The sequence below is a fragment of the Mobula birostris genome, chromosome 20 (genome assembly GCF_030028105.1).
Source record: "Mobula birostris isolate sMobBir1 chromosome 20, sMobBir1.hap1, whole genome shotgun sequence".
NCBI classification, from domain to species: domain Eukaryota; kingdom Metazoa; phylum Chordata; class Chondrichthyes; order Myliobatiformes; family Myliobatidae; genus Mobula; species Mobula birostris.
In genome coordinates, this window is record NC_092389.1 from 64,717,519 (window position 1) to 64,739,511 (window position 21,993).

Here is a 21,993-nt window from a genome sequence, read left to right on the forward strand (position 1 = left end):
CCAGAATCCTGGATCCGGGCTGGACTCGGGCTGTCTTAGACTCTGTAGGTGGGTATATAAGAACATACGAAGATAAGAAATAGGAGCAGGGGTCGGCCATCTGGCCCAAGGAGCCTACTGCACCACTCAATATGATCATGGCTGATATGGCCAAGGACTCACCTTCACCTACCTGTCTTTTCTCCATAACCCTTAATTTCCATACGATGCAAAATCTAACCACCCTTGTCATAAATATATTTACTGAGGTTGCCTCTATTGCTTCATTTTGCAGAGAATTCTACAAATTCACCACTCCAGGAAAAGCAGTTCCATCTCATCTTCGTCCTAAATCTACTCCTCGGAATCTTGAGGCTATGTCCGGAAGTTCCAGTCTCACCTACCAGTGGAAGCAACTTTCCTGCCTAAATCTTATCTATCCCTTTCATAATTTTATATGCTTCCATAAGACCTCGTCTCATTCTTCTGAATTCCAATGAATATGTCGCAGGTGTTTTAACCTCTGCCCACAGTCATTGTGGAAAATCATTTATTTTACCATGAGATCATAGAGAGTCCACATTTGTGGAACGCTGAGTTTGAGGAAAATCAGCTTGTGTTTGGTTCCAACAGACAAGTGTATGTGTCCATATCAGAACAGAGGAGTTAGTTCAGAACGTTCTTTCCCAACCGTCCACACTTATCTCATCTGTACAGCTGTATTATCGCTCTGCTGAGGGGCTGTGGTCAGCACAATAATCTTAGTACTGCAGACTTGCAACTGAATTGGATAAATACAGGCTGTCAAGTCACAAAGCTTTAACAGCACACAATTCTTTTAACCCTCTCTTCCCCCTCACTTCCCTTCTCTGTCTGCCACCCTGACCTTCTCTCCATATCTCTCCCACCAATCTCCACCCTCTGAATGAGAGGGAAATCAGCTTGTATTTGGTTCCAGTAGCAGACAAGTGTGTATGAACTCCTCAGAACAGAGGAGTTAATTCAGAACATCCTTTCCCAACTGTCCACACTTATCTCATCTGTACAGCTGTATTATCGCTCTGCTGAGGGGTTGTGGCCAGCACAATGATCTTAGTTAACAGACTTGCAACTGAATTGGATAAATACCGGCCATCAAGAAAATTTAAAGCTTTAACAACACACAACACTTTTAACCCTCTCTTCCCCCTCCCTACCCATCTTTCTCTACATCTCTCCCCCCACCGACTCTCCCCCCACCCTTCCTCCACTCTCCACCCTCTGAGTTAGAGGGAGCTCAGCTTGAGTTCGGATCCAGTAGCAGACAAGTGTGTGTGACTTTATCAGAACTTGAATCCTAGGGGGACCAATATCCTGGCGGGGAGATTTGCGAGGGCGACTGAGGTGACTTTAAACTAGAATGGTTGGGGGGTGGGAATCAAATTAAAGAGACTAGGAGAGAGGAGGCTAGTTCACAACAGGGAGGTGGGAACAAGTGCAGAGAGACAGAGGGGTGTAAAATGAGGGCAGAAGCAAAAAGTAGTAACATGAAAAGTGAAAGTGGCAGCCGGCAAATCCAGGGCAAAAATCAAAAAGGGCCACTTTACAACATAATTGTCTAAGGGCTAAGAGTGTTGTAAAAGCAAGCCTGAATGCTTTGTGTGTCAATGCATTCATAACAAGGTGGATGAATTAAAAGGGCAGATTGTTATTAATGAATATGATATATTTGGGATCACAGAAACATGGCTCCAGGGTGACCAAGGACGGGAGCTCAACGTTCAGGGATATTCAGCGTTGCTGGTTAGAGAGGAGATTAACGGAATAGAAAGGAAGGACATTAGCCGGGAAGATGTGGAATCGATATGGGTAGAGCTGCGTAACACTAAGGGGCAGAAAATGCTGGTGGGAGTTGTGTACAGGCCACCTAACAGTAGTAGTGAGGTTGGGAATGGCATTAAACAGGAAATTAGAAATGTGTGCAACAAAGGAACAGCAGTTATAATGGGTGATTTCAATCTACATGTAGATTAGGTGAACCAAATTGATAAGGGTGCTGAGGAAGAGGATTTCTTGGAATGTATGCGGGATGGTTTTTTGAACCAACATATCGAGGAACCAACTAGAGAGCAGGCCATTCTAGACTGGGTATTGAGCAATGAGAAAGGATTAATTAGCAATCTTGTCGTGAGAGACCCCTTGGGTAAGAGTGGCCATAATATGGTGGAATTCTTCATTAAGATAGAGGGTGATATAGTTAATTCAGAAACAAAGGTTCTGAACTTAAAGAAGGGTAAATTTGAAGGTATGAGACATGAATTAGCTAAGATAGACTGGCAAATGATACTTAAAGGGTTGACGGTAGATATGCAATGGTAAGCATTTAAAGATCACCTGGATGAACTACAACAATTGTCCATCCCAGTTTGGCAAAAGAATAAATCAGGGAAGGTAGTGCACCCGTGGCTGACAAGGGAAATTAGGGATACTATCAATTCCAAAGAAGAAACATACAAATTAGCCAGAAAACGCTTCTCACCTGAGGACTGGGAGAAATTCAGAGTCCTGCAGAAGAGGACAAAGGGCTTGATTAGGAAAGGGAAAAAAGATTATGAGAGAAACCTGGCAGGGAACATAAAAACTGACTATAATAGCTTTTATAGATATGTGAAAAGAAAAAAAAGACTGGTAAAGACAAATGTAGGTCCCTTACAGACAGAAACAGTTGAATTGATTATGGGGAACAAGGACATGGCAGACCAATTGAATAATTACTTTGGTTCTGTATTCACTAAGGAGAACATAAATAATCTTCCGGAAATTGTAGGGGACAGTCTAGTGAGATGGAGGAACTGAGGGAAATACATGTTAGTAGGGAAGTGGTGTTAGGTAAATTGAAGGGATTAAATGCAGATAAATCCCCAGGGCCAGTTGCTCTGCATCTCAGAGTGCTTAAGGAAGTAGCACAAGAAATAGTGGATGCATTAGTGATTATTTTTCAAAACTCTTTAGATTCTGGACTAGTTCCTGAGGATTGGAGGGTGGCAAATGTAACCCCGCTTTTTAAAAAAAGGAGGATAGAGAAACCGGGGAATTATAGATCGGTTAGCTTAACATCGCTGGTGGGGAAACTGCTGGAGTCAGTTATCAAAGATGTGATAACAGCACATTTGGAAAGTGGTGAAATCATCGGACAAAGTCAGCATGGATTTGTGAAAGGAAAATCATGTGTGACGAATCTCATAGTATGTTTTGAGGATGTAACTAGTAGAGTGGATAGGGGAGAACCAGTGGATGTGGTATATTTGGATTTTCAAAAGGCTTTTGACAAGGTCCCACACAGGAGATTAGTGTGCAAACTTAAAGCACACGGTATTGGGGGTAAGGTATTGATGTGGATTGAGAATTGGTTGGCAGACAGGAAGCAAAGAGTGGGAATAAACGGGACCTTTTCAGAATGGCAGGCAGTGACTAGTGGGGTACCGCAAGGCTCAGTGCTGGGACCTCAGTTGTTTACAATATATATTAATAACTTAGACGAGGGAATTAAATGCAGCATCTCCAAGTTTGCTGATGACACGAAGCTGGGCGGCAGTGTTAGCCGTGAGGAGGATGCTAAGAGGATGCAGGGTGACTTGGATAGGTTGGGTGAGTGGGCAAATGCATGGCAGATGCAATGTAATGTGGATAAATGTGAGGTTATCCACTTTGGTGGCAAGAACAGGAAAATAGATTGTTATCTGAATCGTGGCCGATTAGGGAAAGGGGAGGTGCAACGAGACCTGGGTGTCATTATACACCAGTCATTGAAAGTGGGCATGCAGGTACAGCAGGCGGTGAAAAGGGAAAATGGTATGCTGGCATTCATAGCAAGAGGGTTCGAGTACAGGAGCAGGGAGGTACTACTGCAGTTGTACAAGGCCTTGGTGAGACCACACCTGGAGTATTGTGTGCAGTTTTCGTCCCCTAATCTGAGGAAAGACATTCTTGGCATAGAGGGAGTACAAAGAAGGTTCACCAGATTGATTCCTGTGATGGCAAGACTTTCATATAATGAGTCTAGGCTCATACTCGTTGGAATTTAGAAGATTGAGAGGGGATCTTATTGAAACGTATAAAATCCTAAAGGGATTGGACAGGATATATGCAGGAAGATTGTTCCTAATGTTGGGGAAGTCGAGAACGAGGTGTCACAGTTTGAGGATAAAGGGGAAGCCTTTTAGGACCGAGATTAGTAAAAACGTCTTTACACAGAGAGTGGTGAATCTGTGGAATTCTCTGCCACAGGAATCAGTTGAGGCCAGTTCATTGGCTATATTTAAGAGGGAGTTAGATATGGTCTTGTGTCTAAAGGGATCAGGGGGTATTGAGAGAAGGCAGGTACAGGGTTCTGAGTTGGATGGTCAGCCATGATCATACAGAATGGCCGTGCAGTCTCGAAGGGCCGAATGGCTCACTCCTGCACCTAATTTCTATGTTTCTATGTTTCTAGAACAGAGGAGTTAGTTCAGAACGTTCTTTCCCAACCGTCTACACTTATCTCATTTGTACAGCTGTATTATCGCTCTACTGAAGGGTTGTAGTCAGTACAATGATCTTAGTTCTGCAGACTTGCAACTGAATTGGATAAATACAGGCTATCGACGAAGTCACAAACTTTAACAGCACACAACTCCTTTAACCCTCTCTCCCCCACCCCCTACCTTCTCTCCATTCTCCTCCCTCTGAGTTACAGGGAAATCAGCTCATGTTTCTATCTGGGAAAAATCCACAAGCTCCCAAAGCTTTAACAACACACAGCTCTTTTCACCCTCTCTGCCCGCCCCCCTCCCCTTCTCTCCATTCTCCTCCCTCTGAGTTACAGGGAAATCAGCTTGTGTTTCTATCTGGGAAAAATCCACAAGGCCACAACGCTTTAACAGCACACAGCTCTTTTGATTTCATATTTCAAATATTTTTCCACAGGGCTGATGGCTTTAAATGCTTTGGCGCTGCCAGTTCAGAGAGCTGACACGTACGTCCTGTCACAGAGGAGGCACAGCACTGCTACTGCTTTAGAAGTTTTCACAAATTCAGCTTATCGTCTAAAACTCTGACAAACTTTGATAAATGCATGATAGACAGTATCCTGACTGGTTGCATCACAGCCCGGGACAGAAACCAGTTCCCATGAACGGAAAAATCTACAGGAAGTATTGGACACCTCCCAGACAACAACAACAAAAAAAAATGAGCACATCGACAAGAACTGCTGCCACAAGAAAGCAGCATCAATGATAACACCCCCCACCCGCTCAGGCCACGCTCTCTTCCCGCTGCTGCCTTGGGGAAGGAGGTCCCACACGTACGGACACATTTTCCAGGCCTCTGCAACTCATCGTCTCAGTATTATGAGTCTGTCGGTCTTCCTGTGTAGTTTATTTTTATTTTATTGCATTTTTCTGCTCTATTGTGGATGCCCGCAAGAAAATGAATATCATGGTTGCATACGGTTACGTATATGTACTTTCATAACAAGTTTTATTTCAAATTTGAGCAAAGGCACAAAAACACACAGACAACCATCCAAAGGCAGGATGAGACACAAACTCACAAACTCACACTCACATACTCACACACATGAACACACACACACTTACACACTCAGACTAACAGACTCACACACGCAAACACACACACACACACAGTCTGACACACTCACACTCAGACCTACAGACACACTCACTCACACGCACACACTCACTCACACGCACACACTCACTCACACACACACACACAGACACAGACACACACACACACACACACACACACACACACACACACACACACCGATCCACACGTGCTCGCGCAGAGAGGCACACATTGACATAAATGTGCACACAGGCCACGAGACTCACACAAAACACAGACAGACACACACATCGAGACACACACACGTGCATGTGCAGACACATACAGTGGCATGCAGAAGTTTGGGCACCCCGGTCAAAATTTCTCTTACTTTGAATAGCTAATTGAGAAAAAGATGACCTGATTTCCAAAAGGCATAAAGTTAAAGATGACACATTTCTTTGTTATTTTAAGCAAGAAATCTTTATTATTTCCATCTTTTACAGTTTTAAAATAACAAAAAAGGAAAAGGATCCAAACCAAAAGTTTGGGCACCCTGTATGGTCAATACTCAGTAACACCCCCTTTGGCAAGTATCACAGCTTGTAAACGATTTCCGTAGCCAGTTAAGAGTCCTTCAATTCTCGTTTGGGGGATTTTCGCCCATTCCTCCTTGCAAAAATCTTCTAGTTGTGTGAGACCCTTGGGCTGTCTTGCACGCACTGCTCTTTTGAGGTCGATCCCCAGATGCTCAATGCTGTTTTGGCCGGGGGACTGCGAGGGCCATGGCAAAACCTTCAGCTTGCGCCTCTTGACGTAGTCCATTGTGGATTTTGAGCTGTGTTTAGGATCATTATCCTGTTGTAGAAGCCATCCTCTTTTCACTTTCATCTTTTTTACAGACGGTGTGATGTTTGCTTCCAGAATTTGCTGGTATTTAATTGAATTCATTCTTCTGTCTAGCAGTGAAATGTTCCCCCTGCCATGGCTGCGACGCAAGCCCAAAGCATGATCGATCCACCCCTGTGCTTAACAGTCGGGGAGGAGGTCTTTTCATGAAATTCTGCACCCTTTTTTCTCCAAACATACTTTTGCTCATTGCGGCCAAAAAATTCTATTTTAAATTCATCAGTCCACAGGACTTGTTTGCAAAAGCATCAGGCCTGTTGAGATGTTGCTTTGAAAAATTCTGACACTAAATTTGCCGTGAGGACGCAGGAAAGGTTTTCTTCTGATTACTCTTCATTCCAGAGTCTGCTAAATCTTCCTGAAGGTCTTTTGCAGTCAAAAGGTGGCTTTGATTTGCCTTTCTAGCAATCCTACTAGCAGTTCTCTCAGAAACTTTTCTTCGTCTTCCAGATCTCAACTTGACCTCCACCGTTCCTGTTAACTGCCATTACTTAATTACATTCCCAACTGAGGAAACGGCTACCTGAAAGGGCTTTGCTATCTTCTTATAGCCTTCTCCTGCTTTGTGGGCATCATTTAATATAATTTTCCGAGTACTAGGCAGCTGCTCAGAGGAGCCCATGGCTGCTGATTGTTGGGACAAGGTTTGAGGGGTCAGGGTATTTATAAAGCATTGCAATTTGCATCACCTGGCCTTTCCCAACCATGACTGTGAACAAGCTATAGCCCTAACAAGCTAATTAAGTTCTAAGACCTTGGTAAAAGTTATCTGAGAGCTCAAATCTCTTGGGGTGCCCAAACTTTTGCATAGTGCTCCTCTCCTTTTTTTCACTCTAAAATTGTGCAAAACAAAAATAATACACTAATCTTGCTTAAAATATTGAAACGAATGTTTCAGTTTTAACTTTATGACTTCTGGAGATCAGTTCATCCTCTACCCCCTTAACTATTCACAGTAACAGAAATTTTGACCGGGGTGCCTGAACTTTTGCGTGCCACTGTATACAGTACATACACACTGACACACATCAGTAGAAACAAACATGCACACAGACTCAAATACACATGCAGACGTCACAAGCATCCCGGCACGCAGAGGAGATACATCGGGACAGAAACACATGCATGCCCACACAGACACAGGCACATACAGACACAAAGGGAGACACGAAAGTGTGCACCACAGACACATACACATGCACACTCGAACAACTTTCACATCTCCCTCTCCAGCTCGCCTCTGAGTTTTCTGTGCTTTCAATTTTCGATTTGTTTCATTCTTCTAAACTCTGCAAGTCCAGGCCTGGAGCCATCATGAAGTTAGCAAAGCGTACAGACGCTGTGTCCTCTCGGGGCAAACTAAAGGTGATTTTTTTCCCTCTCTCTGCTGAATGTGTTTTATATGATCACAGACTCCAACAATTTCGAGGACTGCTGGTCCAGTGCATAAGTGAGCTGCTCATTTCATCTCAAGAGAAGATCTTAGATCTGGAAAACCTGTTGGAATTCTTTGAAGAAATAACAAGCAGGATCGACAATGGAGAATCGGTTGATGCTGTGTATCTGGATTTTCAGAAGACCTTTGACAGGGTTTCCACAGAAGCGGCTAACTAACAAATTAAGAGCTCGGGGTATTACAGAGAACAGACGAGCATCGACAAAGCAGTGGCTGATTGGCAAGAGGCAAAGTGTGGGAATGAAGGGAGCCTTTTCTGTTTGCTTGCCGGTGACTATGAAGTTCCACAGGGATTTGTGTTGTGTCAATAATTTGGATGAGTTGATTGTTTTGAGCAAAGTTTGCAGCCAATACGAAGATAGGTAAAGGGACAGATAGTTTTGAGGAAACGGAGAGGCCACAGAAGGACTTGGATAGATTAAGAGAATGGGCAAAGAAGTGACAGATGAAATACAATGTCAGGAAATGTATGGTCATGACTTTGGTAGAAGAAATGAAAGGGTTGATATTTTCCCCAAATGGAGAGAAGACACAAACATTTGAGGATTAAAGGGATTTAGGAGTAATTGTACAGGATTCCCTGAAGCCAACTTGCAGTTTGAGTGTATGAAGAGGAAAGCAATATCAGCATTTAATTTCAAGAGAACTAGAATATAAAAGCAAGGATGCAATTGTGAGATTTTATAACTCACTGGTAAGGCCTCACTTGGAGGAATGTGGGCATTTTGAGCCCATTATCTTAGAGAGGATATGTTGAAACTGGACAGGGTTCAAATGAAGTTCAAGAAAATGATTCAAGGATTGAAAGGCTTGTCATATGAAGGGCTTTTGATGGCTCTGGGCCTGTATTCACTGGAATTCAGAAGAATGAGAGAGACCTAATTGAAAATTATCCAATGTTGCAAGGCCTGTGTAAAGGATGTGGGAGTGTCCTTTTGGAATGGAGATGAGGAAGAATTTCTTAAACCAGGGATTAGTGAATCTGTGAAATTCCTTGCTACAGCCAGGGGTGGAGGTCGTCATTATTAATATTTAAGGCAGAGGTTGATAGATACTTGACTGGTCAGGGCAAGAAGCGATACAGGGAGAAGGCAGGAGATTGGGGCTGAGAGGGATAATGAATCAGCCGTGTTGAAATTACGGTGCAGACTCGATGAGCCATCTGGCCTAATTATGCTCCTGTAACTTGTCGTCTCATAACAAACTCTCATTCAATGTCAGAAAGAGCATGGAGCTGATTATTAACTCTAGAAGGAGAAAACGGGAGGTCCATAAGCCAGTCCTGATCGGGGATCAAAGGTGGACAGGGTCACCAACCTGAAACCTTTGTAATCACCTTCAAGGGCGCTTCATCTCCTGTTATTAATATTTATTATTTATTTATTTATCTATTTTTCTTTTGTATTTGCATAGTTTGTTGGGTTTTTTTGCATATTGTTTGCTTTTTCTTTCGTCTGTACTATTAAGTGCAGTCGTTTATAGTTCTTTGATTTACTGAGTTTGCCAAGAGAAAAACGAATATCAGGATTGTACATGGTTACATATGTGTACTTTGATAATAAGCTCACTTTGTAAATTTTAAATTGTACATTTGAATTTGTGAATGTTTCTGTCAAACACAGGATTGGGTTGTGAGCTCTGAAGGTTCACCACTGGCTGGGTGAATTATTTTGATCTGATCTGTATGGTCGTCCTGTCACTGTGACTCCTCTTTAGGGGCACCCCAGTTTCTGGAAACATTCCTGAATCGAAATAGGAAGCTTCACATTTTCCGCTTCACTGTTTCCAGCGTGCGTGTGCGCGCGCGCCAACACACCCACACACACACACACACACACACACACACACACACACACACACACACACACACACACACACACACGCACACACAAACGGTGACAATCATAACAGAACTCAAAAAGAGCAGGGCGAGATGCCTGAACAAGTATCCGCTGATGGCGCTCAGATCTATTCTGATGAGGTGCTTTGAGGGGTTGGTGTTGACTAAAATCAACTCCTGTCTGTGCATGGACCTGGACCCACTGCAATTTGCCGATCACCACAATCTGTCTACAGCAGATGCAATCTCGCTGGCTCTCCACTCAGCCTTAGATCACCAGGACAATAGCAATACACATGTCAGGCTGCTGATTACAGCTCAGCGTTCAACACAATCAGACCCTCAATTGTAATCAACAAGCTCCAAACCCTGGGCCTCTGTAACTCCTTCTGCAACTGGATCCTCACCAGAAGACCACAGTCTGTGTGGATCAGAAATAACATCTCCTCCTTGCTGACAATCAACACTGACACACTTCAATCACAATATAATTTATTATTAACTTATCCTATTGAAAGAAATTTGCTTAAATTAAAAAGTGAATTTTATGTGTTTGAAGATAAAAGTAATAAGCTACTAGCATCCCGACTAAAAGCTGTTAGAGCTAAAAGACAAATTTTAAAAATTCGTAAGGAAATTGGCAGTTTAGCTTGTAACTATGAAGATATTAATAGATTTTTTCAAGACTATTACAGTGAACATTATAATTCTCTGTTTCCAGCTGATCCTTCTAAAATGAATGCCTTTCTACAAAAGATTGATTTTCCTAGAATGTCTGCTGAAGATCAACAAATTCTTGATACTCCTTCTATTGAAAGAAAAATTCAGAAAGCTATTTTTTCAATGCAATCTGGTAAAGCTCCTGGACTAGATGGTTTTTCAGTAGGATTTTAGAAAAAAAAATGAAAATTTGCTTACTCCTTGGAAATGTTTAAAGATTCTTTTTTGTTAGGAGAGTTACCTTCTACATTTTATGAAGCTTCTATTTCTTTAATTCTTAAGAAAGATAAAGACCCTACGGATTGTGCTTCATGTAGACCTATCTCATTATTAAATGTGGATGCCAAAATTCTTTCAAAAATAATGACTAATCGGATGGAGAATATACTAGCTAAAATTATTTCTCAGGACCAAACACGTTTTATAAAAGGCCGTTATTCTTTTTCTAATACTCGGAGACTGTTAAATGTTATATACTCATCCCCTCCAAAACTCCCCAATGTGTTGTTTCTCTTGATGCTGAAAAGACATTTGACAGAGTTGAATGGACATATTTATTTAACGTTTTAGAGAAATTTAGCTTTGGTATAAATTTTAATAAGTGGATTAGAATGATATATAAAAACCCTATTGCCACTGCAATTACTAATAACTGTAGATCCCCCTTTTTTCAACTTTCACGGGGTACGAGACGAGGATGTCCGTTAAATCCTTTGTTATTTAATTTGGTGCTGGAACCTTTGGCTATTGTACTTCGTGAAGCTAAAGATATCCAAGGAACTTCGAGATATGGGATTATTCAAAAGTTTTCCCTTTATGCTGATTATCTCTTAGCTTATATTTCCAATCCTGAAGAATCTATTCCTAGTTTATTTGAAATTATTACATGAATTTGGAAAGATTTCGGGATATAAATTAAACCTGCATAAAAGTGAATTATTTCCTGTAAATGATTCTGCTTTTATATATGTTGATATTCCTTTTAAAGTTACGGATTCTTTTAAATATTTAGGGATTATCATCACTAAAAATAATGGAGACCTTTATAGAGCTAATTTAGTTCCTTTAGTGTATTTTATGCAGCAATTATTTTCTTGATGGAAGCCTCTTACACTTTCGTTAGTTGGTCAAATTCATGCAGTAAAAATGATGATCATACCAAAATTTTTGTATGTATTTCAAAATATTCCTATTTTTTTAACTAAGAAGTTTTTTTTTAGCAGGTTGACTCTATTATTTCATCTTTTGTTTGGAATAATAAAAGACCAAGAATTGGAAAATGTCATTTTCAAAAATTAGAAAGGATGGAGGTCTTCCTTTGCCTAATTTAAGAATGTATTATTGGGCGGTTAATATACGCTATGCGTGTTCTTGGTTGTATTGGACCAATAGAAATGAACGCCCACCACGAGTTGACTTGGAATTGGAAGCTGTGAAACAATTTTACTTAAGTTCGTAATTAGGAGCTTCTTTACCTGTACAACTAGTCAAAATTTCTATTTTAAATATTAATCCTATGATTAAGCAGTCATTACGAATTTGGTACCAGTTTCGTAAGTTTTTTAATCTTAAACAAATTAACCTTCTTAGTTTGAACTGGTCAACTTTGAACTTGGACTGGTCAAAGAACACTGAGGCTGTCTACAAGAATGGTCAGAGCTGTCTCTATTTCCTGAGGAGAGTGTAGTCCTTTAATATCTGCCGGACGAAGCTGAGAATGTTCTACGAGTCTGTGGTAGCCAGTGCGATCATGTTTGCTGTTGTGTGCTGGGGCAGCAGACTGAGGGTATCAGACACCAACAGAATCAACAAACTCATTCGTAAGGCCAGTAATGTTGTGGGGATGGAAGTGGACTCTCTGACGGTGGTGTCTGAAAAGAGGATACTGTCCAAGTTGCATGCTATTTAATGATTTATCGTGCAACTGTAACGAAAACCAATTTTCCCCGGAATCAATAAAGTATGACTAGGACTATGACTATTTAGTATTAATTTATCGAAACTATTTATTTAAACCTTCACTTAGTGATCCTACGTTTTCTCATTGGAGGAATAAAGGAATTTATTCCTTTATGGATTTGCTTCAGGAAGACCGATTGATGTGCTTTGAGAAAATAGTAACTACATACTCTCTTTCATACTCAAACTTTTTGCTATATCTTCAGGTAAGACATGTTTTTATAAGAGTATTTAAGTAATTTTCCATATATACAAGATTATGATCTGTTTACAGTATTTTTAAATTCAACCCTTTAGTGAAAGGTTTTATAGGGAAAATTTATAATTTACTATTCCAACAGGATAATTATTCTCTATTTAAGATTAAGCAAGCTTGGGACACAGATCTTAACATGACCTTGATAGCAGAGGATTGGTTGCGAATTTGGAAGTTGGTTCATTCTTCTTCGATTTGCGCAGGCCATTCTTTGATTCAATTTAAAATTGTATATCGTTATTAATTGACAAAGGAGAGACTAGTGGAGGCCTGTGACTAGTGGTGTGCCACAGGGATCAGTGCTGGGTCCATTGTTATTTGTCATCTATATCAATGATCTGGATGATAATGTGCTAAATTGGATCAGCAAGTTTGCTGATGATACAAAGATTGGAGGTGTACTAGACAGTGAGGAAGGTTTTCACAGCCTGCAGAGGGACCCCATAGTCTGTAGTCTCCAGTCTCTCTCAGCTCTATAGTCTATAGTCTCCAGTCTTTGTCACCCCATAGTCTATAGTCTCCAGTCTCTGTCACCTCTATAGTGTATAGTGCCTAGTCTCTGTCACCCTTATACTCTATCGTCTGATAACACACTCACCCCCATATAGCATAATCTCCAGCCTCTTTCACTTCTACTCTGTACTGTACGCAGTCCCTGTCACCACTATACTCTATCGCCTCCAGTCTCTGTCCAAACTACAGTGTATATTCAGAGGACATCACTGTATGACAGTAGGACACGCGCCGTAATCAGTCTGGAATACCGACTGACAGAAGGGGAAATGGGGGTGCGGACGTCAGTGGTGGACAAATAAACATGCTGGTGAGGGTTCAGCAGAGGGTTGTCAGGGTGAACACCTGAATCGTTACGATAGTCAGCTTTGTGAGGCAACGGGCAAAGAGGGTCGGAGATCCTTGGAGAGCCCATTGGTTGTTTCTTGCCCCGTATAATTGAAGTAATTTTACTGACTTTGCAGGAACCTGCAAACTACTAACATTCGCTCACCTGCCTGCTGGAATATAGACACATTTACCAGACTCATAAAAGACAAAGAAATGCATTTGAACTCCATTAAAGCTTACAATCGCACAGCATTGTAGCTACAGAGTCGATCACATAATTTAACCAGACGTTTCACTCCTCTCTTCAGCTCCTCCCTGAATTTCCTCTGTGACAGAGTGTAGATACACGTGTTGGTGCAGGTACAGAGATATTGTAACATGATCCCAAACTGCTGCACGATGTAAGGCGGGGTATTCAAATATCTGTCAGTGTAAGAGTAATTCTGAACTTGCCAGATCATACCGTATACAATATAGGGGATCCACAAGAATATGAAATTGGCTGACAGAGCGAACAACAAAATTATTGACTTTCTCCGGTTCTCCACCTCTGGATCATTCTTTTTCTCTCTGCTGTTCCTGAGCGCCCGGCGAACTCTGTTTGCCGCGATGATATGACTGACTGTTAAAGCATTAAAAAGCAGAATTAAACCAATGGGCAATAATGGTGTAGTGAGAATGCTAAACAACTGGTAAGCTTTCCACGCTGGTAAAATAAAGTAATCTTTTCCGAAAATGCATCGCCAGGGTATATTATCAGTGATAAAGAGAGGTTCTACCGCAAAGTACAATGGAACATCCTTTGCACAACTTCCTAAACCCACGATTACTATCATAATAGTCGCTGTCCTCTCGGTGCAGTATCGTTCCCGCAGCTTTTGACTGCAGATTGCAAGACAGCGATCGAACGTGAAAGTCACCGTGAGCCAAACAGGACAGTCCATGGTTGCGACATTCAGGGTAAGTGTCACGGCGCAAATCGGTGTAACGAGCAAAGGAAGAGCATAAATATAAATATTATTGATCTCACAGAGTACAACAGCAAAAATAACACTCATTAAATCAGCTGCTGCCATTCCCACCAGGTAACGGGAGATGCATTTAGAGAGTCCGCAGTTTCCCAGAGACAGGATCACAATCGCCACTAAATTAACTGCAAGGAAGCAAAGAAGAGTTAGTTTGACGCGCACACACCCTGATCATTTTTACTTGATATACATACATAGAAATGTGTTGAATCGGAATGAGTGAAAGTCAGACATCTGATCATTTGACGGGTCAGGCGGGCTTCACTTCCAAAAATTGGAAATGTTGTTTGTTCCAGCTCCGTCACTGTCCTTCGAATGGATAATAATGACGGGTCCGAGAAACAGTTGAGGCGCAACTTTCTAGTTGACAGTGGGGTTTCAATGGGTGGCTATTCCACCCACTCATCCGGACAGCTGAGAGTGCTAAAGGTATTTTATAATGCAGGAATAAAATTGACTCAGAGAGACTGTTTCTTCTGAAATAACATTTTGGAGTGGAGTTGCAGCAGAGCAAAATGCATGATTTAATGTGCAGGTGGCAAATAAACTTGACTCTTGTACATTGCGACCAAGATATCACAAAGATTTGTGCTCCCTCATGCTGCATGATGAAAGTAAGAATTAAAATAAGTCCTATCTAAATTAAACCCGGCGAAAGAAGGAGGACACGGTAAAATGAAAGAGTATTTCAGGTGTTTGTGGCTATATCAAAGACATTTCGATAAATAAATAGAAAAAGAATGATCTTTCTCGTTACATTAAGACGGAAAGGAAAAAAAATGGTTATGGCAGAAAAAGCGGGAAGTTTGCAAAGAGGGCGGCAACGAAGCTGAAGATTTATATTCATTTTAGTGAACGTTTCAGTTTCTATTTTGATAGACAATCAAATTTAGAACAATGCGTGCTGGTAAAGTTGGAAGTTCGAGTAAGGTAAAACGCTAGAACAATATTAATGTTAATATTGACAAAGTCATCGGGCATGAGAAACGAGTAACAATTCTGTAGAAAAAGAAAGAATAAAATAAAATATATATTTAAACCTGAACAAGATTAAAACACTCATCAGATGAGGCACAATCTGTAACAAATTTCACAAGGGCAAAGCACACACATATAGTAGGAGACAACTCCAGTTAACTTACCAGGGATACCAATCGCTGCTAGTACAGGATAGTAGATACTTGCGATGTAGTAAATTGCTGGATATCCCATTTTCTGTGTAAATTGGTGATCAGTTGAAAATAGTCCAACTGCCAATATCCACTGGTGATTGTTTGCTTTGCAAACTCTTATACAGGAGAGGAAAGTGCTCTCTGACAATTAATCATACCACGTGGTTAGCCACATCAGAGACAGTCCACTAAACAAACAATTGAGGTTTGTTTCCATTTATATGAATTGTGTAATCGTGAAATGAAGATCGCTCCCTCGGGAGAATCACAAAATAACAATGACGTTTAATTTTGTTCATTCACACCTTCTAACGAGAACATTGAACATTCTCCGTCTATGACACAGAGTTCGTGCGTTTCAAATAAAATAATCCTTATTCTCAATATGTTTACATCGTGTACTATCACTGTCAAATAATTATCAATTGCAACAATAGGCGAAGCGCATTGAGATCCTGGGGTGAAGAAATTACATTTAGTTTTATTTCCCGCAAGAGGAATGTTCAGACCTCTTTATTTTTTTTTGCTTTCAGATTGATTTGCTGTCATAATAATGGCCAATTTCGATGAGAAATAACTTCATAAACGATTAGATTAGTTATGTATCCTGAAGACAAACTCCACAACTAAACTAATATGGAAGAAGGAGATCATCGGAGACTAATGTCAGGGGTTAATTTCGTAAAAGTACCTTGAAAAATAGATAGATACAATACCAAAATTTTTCAGGCATAGGACTGCATTCTTTAAGAGCAAGTGCTTGGATTTTCCCCACTACCATACCGATCCATTTCCCCTCTCTCCACTGACACTCTGCGCCATTTCTTGCCGATGTGTTATTTTCATACATTGTTCACTGTACTGTGCTCTTTTTTTTAGAAACTTAGAAACATAGAAACATAGAAAACCTACAGCACAATACAGGTCCTTCGGTTCACAAAGTTGTGCCGAGCATGCCCCTACCTTAGAAATTACTACGGTTACCCACAGCCCTCTGTTTCTTTAAGCTCCAGGAACCTATCTAAAAGTCTCTTAAAACGACCCTATCGTATTCGCATCCAGCACCGCCACAGGCAGTCCATTCCACGCACTGACAGCTCTCTGTGTAAAAAAAAACTTATCACTGACGTCTCCTCTGTACCTGCTCCTTAGAACCTTAAACCTCTGTCCTCTTGTGGCAACCATTTCAGCCCTGGGTAAAAGTCTCTGACTATCCACACGATCAATGCCTCTCATCATCTTGTACACCTGTTTCAGGTCACCTCTCATGCTCCGTCGTTCCAAGGAGAAAAGGCCGAGTTCACTCAACCTGTTTTCATAAGGCTTGCTCGCTAATCCAGGCAACATCTTTGTAAATCTCCTCTTCTCTCTTTCTATGGCTTCCACATCCTTCCTGTAGTGAGGTGACCAGAACTGAGCACAGTACTCCAAGTGGAGTCTGACCAGGGTCCTATATAGCTGCAACATTGCCTTTGGGCTCCTAAAGTAAATTCCACGATTAATGAAGGCCAATACACCGTATGCCTTATTAACCACAGAGTCAACCTGTGCAGAACTTTGACCGTCCTGTGGACTCTAACCACAAGATCCCTCTGATCCTCCACACCGCCAAGAGTCACATCCCCCCAAAGAATCATTCAGGCTCGTAAGGCACGACCTGCCCAATGCAAAGCCATGCTGACTATCCCTAATCATGTTATACCTCTCCAAATGTCCATATACTCTGCCTTGCAGGATCTTCTCCGTCAACTTACCAACCACTGAAGTAAGACTCACTGGTCTACAGTTTCCTGGGCTATTTCTACTCCCCTTCTTGAATTAAGGAACAACATCCGCAACCCTCCAATCCTCTGGAACCTCTGACGAAGGGTCTCGGTCTGAAACGTCGACTGCACCTCTTCCAAGAGATGCTGCCTGGCCTGCTGCGTTCACCAGCAACTTTTATGTGTGTTGTCTCTGGAACCTCTCCCGTCCACATTGATGATTCAAAGATCATCGCCAGAGGCTCAGCAATCTCCTCCCTCGCCCCCCACAGTAGCCAGGGGTACATCCGATCCGGTCCCGGCGACTTATCCAACATGATGTTTTCCAAAACCTCCAGCACATTCTCTTTTTTAATGCGTACATGCTCAAGCTTTTCAGTCTGCTGCAAGTGATCACTACAATCGCTGAGATCATTTTCCACAGTGAATACTGAAGTAAAGTACTCATTAAGTACCTCTGCTATTTCGTACGGTTCCACACACACTTTCCCACTGTCACACTTGATAGTCCTGTTCTTTCACTTCTCATCCTCTTGCTCCTCACATACTTGCAGAATGCCTCGGGCTTTTTCTTAAACCTGCCTGTTAAGGCCTTCTCATGGCCCCTTCTGGCTCTCCGAATTTCCTTTTTAAGCTCCTCCCTGTTAGCCTTATAATCATCTAGATCTCTAACATTACCCAGCTCTTTGAAACATTAGTTAGCTTTTCTCTTCCTCTTGACTAGATTTATTACAGCTTTGGTGCACCACCGTTCCTGTACACTGCCATAACTACCCCGTTTCATTGGAACGTACCTATGCAGACTTCCACACAAACATCCCCTAAACATTTGCAAGATTTCTTCCTCACATTTCCCTGAGAACATCTGTTCCCAATTGAAGCTTCCAATTTCCTGCCTGGTAGCCTCATATTTCCCCCTACTCCAATTAAACCCTTTACTAACTTGTCTGTTCCTATATCCCTCCAATGCTATTGCAAAGGAGATAGAATTATGATCACTATCTCCAAACTGCTCTCCCACTTAGAGATCTGACACTTGACAGGTTTATTTTCCAATACCAAATCGAATACAGTCTTTCTTCTTGTAGGCTTATCTACATATTGTGGCAAGAAACCTTCCTGAACACACCTGACAAACGCCATCCAATCTAAACCCCTTGCTCTATGGAGATGCCAGTCGATATTTGGGAAATTAAAATCTTCCATCACGACAACTATGTTATTGTTAGACCTTTCCAGTATTTGTTTCCCTATGTGCTCCTTGATATCCCTGTTACTATTGGGCGGCCTACAAACACACCCAATAAAGTTATTGACCCGTTCCTGTTCCTAACATTCACCCATAGAGACTCCGTCGACAATCTCTCCATGATGTCTACTTTTCCTGCAGCCGTGGCACAATCTCTCATCAACAGTGCAACGCCCCACCTCCTTTGCCTCCCTCCCTGTCCTTTCTGAAACATCCAAAACACGGCACTTGAAGTAACCATTCCTGTCCCTGAGCCATCCAAGTCTTTGTAATGACCAACACATCATAGCTCCAAATACAGATCCACGCCCTGAGCTCACCCGCTTTGTTCACAATACAGTTTGCATTAAAATAGACACATCTCAAACCGTTCGTCTCAGCGCGTCCCTTCTCTATCACCTGCCTATCCTCCCTCTCGCACTGTCTACAAGCTATCTCTATTTGTGAGCCAACTGCCTCTTCCCCAGACTCCTCAGTTCGGTTCCCACCCCCCAACAACTCTAGTTTAAACTCTCCCCAGTAGCCTTAACAAACCTCTCCGCCAATATATTGGCCCCCCTCGGATTCAAGTGCAACCCGTCCTTTTTGTACAGGTCACATCTACCCCAAAATAGGTCCCAATGATTGAGAAATCTGAATCCCTGCCCCCTGCTCCAATCCCTCAGCCACGCATTTATCCTCCAGCTCATTCTATTCCTATACTCACTGACACGTAGCACAGGCAGTAATCCAGAGACTAGTACCTTTGCGGTCCTGCTTCTCAACTTCCTTCCTAACTCCCTGTGGTCTTTTTTCAGGACCTCTTCCCTTTTCCTACCTTTGTCATCGGTTCCAATATGTACCACGACCTCTGGCTGTTCTCCCTCCCACCGCAGGATATCGTGGACTCGATCTGAAACATCCCGGACCCTGGCACCTGGAGGGCAAAGTACCATCCGAGTTTCATTCCTGTGTCCACAGAATTGCTCGTCTGGTCAGGGAGAGCGAGGAGGTGATAGAACGGAGTTATGGGCAGGTGGTCACACCGGGGCCACGGGAGACTGACAAGTTGGTAACAGTCAGGAGAAGGAGGGGGAAGAGTCAGGTGCTAGAGAGTACCCCTGGGGCTGTACCCCTTGACAATAAATACTCCTACTTCAGTGTTATTGGGGGGGGGGGTGCAGCCTACCTGCGGGAAGGAACAGTGGCCGTGTCTCTGGCACAGAGTCCGGCCCTGTGGCTCGGAAGGGTAGGGAAAAGAAGAGAGAGGCAGCAGTGATAGCAGACTCTATAGTTAGGGGTTAGACAGGCAATTCTGTGTACGCAGGAATGAAACTCGGATGGTAGTTTGCCTCCCAGGTGCCAGGGTCCGGGATGTTTCAGATCGAGTCCACGATATCCTGCAGTTGATCATCGGGAGAGTTTGACGAACAAATCAGAAATAAACTTCTTAAAGACTTGACATTTTAAATCAGAGTTCTCGCGTTCCACTGCAAGTTTTTTTTTGGCGTGTGGCTGCGTGCGTGCGGGTTTGTGAGTCTGCGAGCGTGCACGTCTGTGCGCGTGCGTCTGCGTGTCCTTGCGTGCGTCCGTGATGATGTCTTTTTCATGGCTTTTACAAGGCGCTGAGCGAGAGGGAGCCTGTGTGGCGCGCCACTCCTCACAGAGATATTTTCGCAGTAGTTTCCTTTTTTGTTTTACGAGGTCGAGCTGCGATCTCGACAGTCAAACCGGCACGGATGGAAAGCGTACTCGGGTGCGGACACAACTAGTTTCGGACCCGGGAACGGAGGGGTACCCGGGTCGGGCGCCGATGTCGTTGCGTCACCAGCCAGCCCCCACTACAATATTTTAATACCATTATGTACTTTCACAAGTAGACTGGATGCAGATACCCCATCCATCAGAACTTCAATTACAGCATCCCACATAACACCAGTTACACCAGGATATCTTTCTGCAACTTTCACAATAATTTTAATTTCCTCAGTAGGACGAGATGTCTGATCAGTACAATTCACTGTATCCGTTATAAACATCACACACTTAATTTTTGTTCAGCGGTGAAGTACCGTTACTGAGAGAACTATGATACCGGCATATATCCACTGACGTCACAGTCTGCTCTCTGACTGGGAACACTTTATCAACCTGCTCTACTTGCTGTACTTGTCCTTCAACAGACCCTTCTGTTCACTGTGTTGTTCTGAACCAATTGAACTGGTCATTTCATGCCTTACTAAACCAATCCCTCCTGCCTACACAAGCTCCACATCCCTCCATTCTCCTCACATTCATGCGGTATCTCATAACCTCTCTGGCATCTACCTCCACCACCACCCCTGACATTCACTCCAGACACTCACCACGATGGGTATGAAAAACAAAACCTAAAACGCAAATCTCCTTTAAACATTCTGAGTCAGATTTAACATTATTGTCTTTTCTAAGTTGTTTTTAGCAGCAGCGGTGTAATGAAATTATACGAAATTATACTAAATTACCAAAAATACATAATTCGTGTAAAAAGGACCAATGAGGTGGTGTTCCCCCTTTCTCCTGAAGTACATGCTCGGTGGTATTACACATGTCCTCCTTGGAGAAAACATGTCCGGTGTCCACCCTGTCTGTACCTCTCACATTCCTGTAAACGTCTGTCAGACCTCCCTCTGCCTCTGCCACTCCAGAGAAAATTCCCCTATATTGTCCAGTCTTCTCTTATCCAGGCGGCATCCTGTTAAACCTCTTCTAATCACCATCGGAAACCTCCGTGTTGTTACGATATTATAATGCAGATCTCCAGATGTAGTTAAACTAGAGATTTATACAACTGCAACTTAACTGCCTGACACTGGAAACACTACCTGGGAATTATGAACTTGGATTGCAAGATCCCTCTGGAGAACAATACTGTCCAATGTCGCCCCATGAATATAACAGCAAGGAGATAACGCTGATCCTTCAGAATTATCCAGTCAGACCGCAGTTGGAGTATTGTCAACCGTTTTGCGCCACGTACCTCAGAAAGGATGTACTGCCGTTGGAGAGAGTCCAAAGGAGGTCCACAAGGATGATTCGGGAATGAAGAGGATAAAATATGAGGGGCGTTTGTCAGCTTTGGGCCTGTACTCACTAGAATCAGTAGAATGGCGCCGGGGGGGGGGGGGAGGCGGGAGGTGGAATTTCATTACAGCCTACCGAATGTTAAAAGTACGAGATAAGGTGGATGTGGACATGTTAGTTCCAGTGGT

The 21,993-nt window shown here is 42.5% G+C and overlaps 1 protein-coding gene across 5 annotated transcripts; it reads right to left on the reverse strand.

Annotated features, from left to right (window-relative positions):
* Positions 1-10,248: 10,248 nt before the first annotated feature.
* On the reverse strand, positions 10,249-20,127 carry LOC140185315 (probable G-protein coupled receptor 139). 5 transcript variants are annotated; one of them, XM_072238708.1, is made up of 3 exons: positions 19,581-20,127; positions 15,722-15,892; positions 10,249-14,704 (listed from the first exon to the last, which is right to left on the reverse strand). In XM_072238708.1, the coding sequence occupies exons 1-3, from the start codon at positions 19,696-19,698 to the stop codon at positions 13,788-13,790; spliced, it is 1,206 nt and encodes a 401-aa protein (XP_072094809.1). In that variant the 5' UTR covers positions 19,699-20,127; the 3' UTR covers positions 10,249-13,787. The 5 variants fall into 5 exon arrangements, 4 of the variants coding, with proteins under 4 accessions (XP_072094809.1, XP_072094811.1, XP_072094812.1 ...); XM_072238710.1 differs by having other exon boundaries at positions 15,722-15,939; positions 19,581-20,120; XM_072238711.1 differs by lacking the exon at positions 19,581-20,127 and adding an exon at positions 17,970-19,572.
* Between the last annotated feature and the right edge of the window lie 1,866 nt (positions 20,128-21,993).